A 6,729-nucleotide genomic window follows, 5' to 3' on the forward strand; every position below is an offset into this window, starting at 1 on the left:
ATGTTGTTTAGTGACATATTTTTAGAGAGAAATAGTCAACAACAGAATTGTGATGCCGATTATCTGATCAGCATGTTTGACAGTCTGGTTGAGTTTGGTGCGTTTGAGCTGGCTGACGTCCACTGAGAATGAGCGGATTGTCTAATCACAAGTTAGCCCGCCTAAAGCATACCCTGCTTTTATGGTCCTGTTTGACTCTAAATGGGACTCAGTACTAAATGAACATCATGCTGTATAGGAAGCAAGATCTTGAAACTAGAGACTGAGACCATGAAACTCATCAGGAAACTGTTTACTGAGCTCATTCTCCTTTAGAGTGAATGGGATCAGTTTATATTGCAGCCAGTGGAGCGCCCCCTGCTGGCCTTTACATAGAATGCAGGTTGAACTCACTTCCACGTTGGTTTCACTTTTCAGACCCGGAAGCTCTGTCCATCATACATACTATCAAAAACTGATGATCTGTGTGTGTGTGTGTGTGTGTGTGTGTGTGTGTGTGTGATTGTGTGATTGTGTGTGATTGTGTGTGTGTGTGTGTGTGTGTGTGTGTGATTGCATGATTGTGTGTGTGTGTGTGGGCTGCAGATTAGATCGAGGGCTGCAGCCTGTAGTCCCTCCTCCCCCCTCCTCCCCCTGCAGCTCCTCTATATATACAGCAGGCGGGAGAGAGAGAGGGAGTCAGGGGAGAGAGAGAGAGTCAGGGGACGAGCTGCACCGACTCCAGTGTGTGTACAGCAGAGAGCGAGAGCGGGAGAGAGACACTCACACTGACTGAGGGACAGTTTGATTTATTTCTCTTCAGTTCGAGTCTGAAGCAGGTGTGGACAGACAGACAGACTGACAGACAGACAGACAGACAGCTAAAGCAGGTGACCCTCCTCTGACTCTCCTCTGATGATGGACGACTACACTCTCCCCTTCTGGATTTACCTGGGCGTTTTGACCGTGTTTGTCGTTGGGGTCATGAAGAAGATTTTGGCATCCCACCTGAGCGCTGCCCCCCCCCTGGTGGCCTGGCTGGGCGCCACCGTGCTGGTGGAGCGGCTGTGGGCGTTCTGCCTGCCTGCTGTACTACTGCTGGCACTGCTCGGCCTCGCCTGCTGCCTTTACTCCGCCGCCAGAACTGGCCCGCCACCCGCCACCCTTACCGCCCACGGCAAGGCTGTCTTCATCACAGGTAGGACAAGGCTCCGCCCACTCTTCCAGGTGTGTGTGTGTGGTTTCGAGAGCACAGGAATTTGCTGCAACCTGCACTTTTATTTGAGGATGTAGTCAGTTTTTACAGCGTGTGGAAGCTTTTCAGCTGCCTTCTTCTATGTGTTTGATTTGCTCTGGAAATAATATTATATAATATTATATGTTAATAATAATTTAAATTGTTAAATTATTTAACAATCCATTCTTCAACTGATCAGAAAGCATGAAAACCACTTAGAATAGATGTAAAGAAGCAACCAACAAAACATGGTTTGATTTCACATAAAAAACGATGTCAGAACTTCCTTAAGATCCAAACTCTGCTCAGGAGTTTGACGTTTTGTGTCAGAAACAATCAGTAGAGATTAAAATGCAGCCGTTAAACTGAACATTGAACCAGAGAACCAGAGACTTCAGGAGGAAACCAGCCTGCAAGAGGTTAAAGGAAAGTTTCGTAATCTTTTGTGTGAGTGTAAACGATCACAGACGAGGTCACACTGTACTCAACCATCGTATCTGCACTCAGATCAGGGAGGTGATCTGATCCCACTGAGGGAAAAAGAGTATGTGTGTGTGTTTAAACTGTGTGAACAATAGACTGCTGTGGTGGAGGGGTCCCCTTCACAATAAAAGGTTTGAGGGAAACATCGAGAGGAAGGTGTGCTCACAGGTCACTGAGTGCTTTTGTGCCACTTTGTGCTATCAGACTGCTGTAGAAATAATAGTTTATGGATCTTTGTGTGTGTGTGTGTGTGTGTGTGTGTGTGTATGTATGTGCAGACTTAATCACATCTCTGCATCCGACGGCCAGCTGGCTCTGGGTCTGTGTGTGTGTGTCGTGGTTAATGAGATAATCAGATCTGCAGATTAATGCTGTTTAATAACGGCGCTCTGCCTTTGTGTAACTGTACTCTGCTGTAATCTGCACACAAACTTCCCCAAAGTGTCCCTCAGGTAACCCAAAAAACAGCCATCACCATGGAGGCGGGAAGACGCGTTGCTCACTCAGCTGTTTTTTTTACCTGCTGTTTTAGGACAGATGCTCTGACAGAGGACGCCTTCATGGAATCAGCTGACTGATGTTCAGCTTTCATTATCATCATTCGGTTATAAAATCTCAGAAGACGACAATGAGAGCAGTTTCAATTAACAATGAGCCTGCCCTCATTGGCTGGCGCTCGTTGTGATATTGATATTGTGATATTTTGGCTTCGGCAAGCTGTCTGATGGCGTTTTTGAACAGTGAACACATAGCGATCGTCTTCATGGGAGAGAACGCTGATTAGATTCAACTCTAAAATCAGGTATCGAGAACTCATTTTGAGTCACAATCGTCCTCTGAGCTCAGTCTCTGACGAGACAATTATTTTGCATATTGATGTTCCGCCCTCTTGTGGCCTAAAAGGAGCACAACACCCTACTTATCTTATCTATTTATCTATTTTATCTTTTCTAATCTACCCGAAACTCAAAACCCCTAAAAACTGGACCTTAAAGTCACAACACAGCTGTAGAATATGAACATAATTATCACTTGAACAAAGTAAAATAACAACTACAGCTCCCATAAGTATTTGCTGCTGTCTCTGTCTCCTCCAGCAGAGCTCACATGCACACATTTGTAGACTTTGAACCAAGGTGTGGTCTCCATCTAGCAGGAAGGAGCTCGTTTGATGAGGATGAAAGAGATCTGGGTCACACAAACACCAGCCGGATGTCACTGAACCAGAGACCTGAACCTTTTCAGTCCCTCAAACTGAACCTCAGCTCCTACCATTACTGTGTTTAGGAGCACAAAGGTCTGTCCAGAAAACCTTGTAGGAAATAATCACGAAATGATTGAGCCTTAATACAGCATTACCCACAATCCTCCCGCAGCGAGCTCCAGAAAACATCCGTTCAAGTCCTAAATACTGACAGACATTGTGGTGGCAGAAAAACAGCATAAACAAGCGGAGAGTAACGTACAGAAACGTCTACAAACAACACAGAGTCCAAAGTCAAAGCTAACATTACTGCAAAACTTGTGGAATATAGCAGTTAAGCTCCGCCCACAAAATACATCATCACTGTTTACAAACATAAAACTGTCAATAGCTGCCGGGTCACATGTGATTGATCAGCTGAACAATGATCAGCTGATTCCTGTTGTGTTGAACAACAACCTCAGACTAATCTAATCAAAGGGAAATCCTCTTGCTCTGCTCAGTGTCACACAGCCCATCAGCCAATCACAGCTCTGCATCGTCTGATAAAGCCAGTGCAGTTTCTGTGTCATTGTGTGTGATGGATTCATCCGTTTAGTTCATGAGTTCAACCTCCCGGAGGGGTTTTCTGCCGGCAGGACGCCAGCCCGCGGCGCTGGCCGGTCAGCAAGCCCTGTGACTCCAGCCCTCATCCTTGGAGGAATGTGCCTCTTTGTAGAACAGCTCAATTAGCTTTCTAAGAGGTTTATTGGGGCATTTTTTTCCACCCTCTGCTCTTATTTCCAGAGTGACCCGACACAGACCTTTAGCGGCTTCCAGCAGAGCCAATTAACAGCGATCTGCTGATGGAGATCTCGGCTGTGGACCCGATTTAAATCTTGTTTTAGACATCATCTGTTTTAGTGCATCAGAGCAGCACTGTGGGCCAGGAGGGTAATCAGACTGACGGCGCTCTGTGTCTGTCCCTCTGTCTCCACTCTGCGTTTGCATACATGCAAAGATGTGGGGCTGCAGCTCTTGAGCCCACGTGGAGAGAGGTGGAGTTTGGACGCGGCCATGTGCGGGTCTCAGGGATTTTGAACCGCGTTGCCATGACACCAGACAACCTCCCGAAGCACCAGCCAGAAGACAGCTTAGTCTGCAGGGTGCATTGGTCTGGTTCGGGATTACTGACGTTTACAACCACAAATCAAGACAACTTGAACTGAGTCAACCTTCTCTGTGGGCGGAGCCTACCTGCTGTCAGACAAACACAGTTGTTCAGTAGCTAGCAGTGCTAAGCTAACTGCAGAACTCACGCCATCACAGTCATCAACCAGAAGTGGGACATGACGTACATGAGACAGAATGCTGTAAAATATATTAATCATATTTGTGCTGAGTTGGTCATTTGTAGACGTTAGCAGACTTCATTTATAAGCTAACGTTAGCAACTACATTTTTACGTAAGACGTAAAAGCTTCAACATTCACAGGCTGGGTATTTACTGTCAGATTTTATGTGGTAGAGCAAAATGTGAAAACCTCTTCAGCTTGTGTTGAACCACAGACCTTAATTCAGACATCAAAAACCCATCGACTTCAATGAGAGGGATGCTAAAATGCTAACGTCTTAGCTGTGTGTGTGTAGCTGTGTAAAGTGATGACTGCATTAAAAACACGAATAGTGGATATAAAATGTGGTTTATTGAACTTGCATTTACATTCTTTTCTTTTTTTGAGGTTCTGGCAACAATTTCATGTACTTCAGTTCCAAATATGTATTGAACCACATTTAACTACTTTAATAAAAACAGCAGAGGGCAGAACTTTACCAACACAAAACAAATCCAATACTGACAGTTACGAAGCACAAAGTTCAGACCACTGTCTCTAAGACTGGTTGCCATATTAACACTGTCATTAAGGGTGTATTCCCATTCCCAGTATTCCCAGTATTCCCAGTATTCCCTGTACCTCCTAATACCAATCATCCAGTGTGGCTCTCCTGAGAGATCCAGAGTCAGTTTGGTGTTGCAGTTGTTCCTCATTATTTAAGGAATTATGCATGACTGATATTTCTTACCCTCTGTAGTTCTCCAAAGTACCCATAGGGAGCAATTTATCTACCATAGGGGCATCCAAGAGGGAACTTTTGCTATGTTTTTTAACCTGGTGCCCACAAGTGCCCCTTCCCTTCCTCTTCTTGTTTTTCTTTCTTGTTTTCCCTATTTCTTGCCTGCTTTTTTTCTTTTTTTCTTTCCTTTACTTTTTGTCAGTTTCCTACCTCCAGCTCTTCCTTTTATACTTCCTTCCTCCCTCCTTTGTCCTCTTTTAACCGTTCTTCTTTCTCTGTGTTTTTTATTTTCAATCTTTCCCTTTCTTCTTTATTTTTAACTTTCTCTTTCTTTTACCATTTTCCCTCCAGTTCTTTGTTCTTTTTGAATTTCTTCCTCCTCCTCTTCTTCCCCCTTCTCCTCTTCCTCCTCCTCCTCATCCTCCTCTCTTGGCGCCGACTCAAAGTTCACAAGGAGTTCCGTTTTTGCAGATCCAGAGCCAGCCGCTGATTCCTGGATGGAGTCACAGGAATGCTCAGCGACAGTCAGACTCTATAATGTTTACTCTCCATGATCCTCATTAGTTATTTAAAGGTAGAAAAACAGCCTTCCTCCTCCTGTCACATGACCTCTGCTCGCAGTTGGACCACGGTTTGTTATGACAGAGTCTCCAAGTGATGAAGCAATGATGACCTTCACCATGTGGCCGTGTTGTTTTCACACACACAGAGAGGATGGATGAACAGCATTCACTGAACGTTGCCCAATATCTGAGAACAGCCCAGAACAAACCAAACACTAGATCTGGATATAGACTTTTGCAGCCAATATAGTTTCTCCAACACTCTTGAGCAGTGCTGTTTTCAGTTGGTTGCAATCTGCAATCGGCACTGAATCCTACACAATGCTCCTTTAATGCTCTTATCGGGAAGCTCTGTAATGTTTACATATGTCTTTGTGAACTTTTAACGTTTGAAATTTGAATGGAGAAGAAAAGGATGATGTGAGCTCAGAGTGAGCGCTCCTGTTGGTACAATCTGTGCAGATGTTGAGGCCTCCGCCCAGAGACAGATGTGTGTTTTGACCTCAGCTCTCGTCTTTCTGCACAGATTTATTTCTTCATCTGAGGGGCCCCTTGGAGCCCCCTGCCCTGTTACGTAACGCTGTTCCCTCCCGGGGTTGAATTCGTCCCCCTGCAGTGATAACATGTCCACATGTTCAGCTGCGACCTAAAACTGTCCTCTTTATGGAGACAAATCTTTACAGGGGTGATCCTGTGGGCTGGAGTTTCAGAGAGAATCCCCCAGCTGTTCTTACAAGAGCCCGACAGTCACAGTTTATCAGTCAGTCCGAGTCCGCCTCTGTCACTCGGACTGAAACTGGAGCCCACTCACTGTGAGGGGTCAGTAGTGGACAGTGTGGAGAATGTGGGAGTGTGTGGTCCTCACACTGACCACAAATCACAATTATTGCAGTCAAAGAAAGAAAAATACCTTCCACATTTTTGTCCAAATATGTGGACACACAGCAGGAGTTTGACTCTAAACGTAGAGGATAAACACTGACAGCTGCAGGAGAGGAGCTCCTTCTGCTTTCAGAAATAATTTATTGATCCTGGGGGGGTGGGGGGGTCAAATAGAGACAATATTAGACCATTATCTGAATAAATGAATGAAGAGCTGTACAGTTCGTTGGAATGTGTAAAATACTGTTGAGGGGATGTGCCACTGCCACTGAGCAGTCTCTGAGCAGGAACCACTGAGCAGTCTCTGAGCAGCAGCCACTGAGCAG

At 45.3% G+C, this 6,729-nt stretch overlaps 1 protein-coding gene across 1 annotated transcript in view; it reads left to right on the forward strand.

The window, feature by feature from the left end:
* Positions 1-679: 679 nt before the first annotated feature.
* hsd11b2 (hydroxysteroid (11-beta) dehydrogenase 2) overlaps positions 680-6,729 on the forward strand; it is a gene marked incomplete at its 3' end in the record, with an annotated part of 14,075 nt that continues 8,025 nt past the window's right edge. The window contains 1 exon segment of the mRNA XM_035651759.1: positions 680-1,177. Within this exon segment, the coding sequence (XP_035507652.1) occupies positions 895-1,177 (283 nt within the window).

Source organism: Morone saxatilis, unplaced genomic scaffold, assembly GCF_004916995.1.
Source record: "Morone saxatilis isolate NCDOM2014 unplaced genomic scaffold, NCSU_SB_2.0 Contig11, whole genome shotgun sequence".
In the NCBI taxonomy this organism is placed as follows: domain Eukaryota; kingdom Metazoa; phylum Chordata; class Actinopteri; family Moronidae; genus Morone; species Morone saxatilis.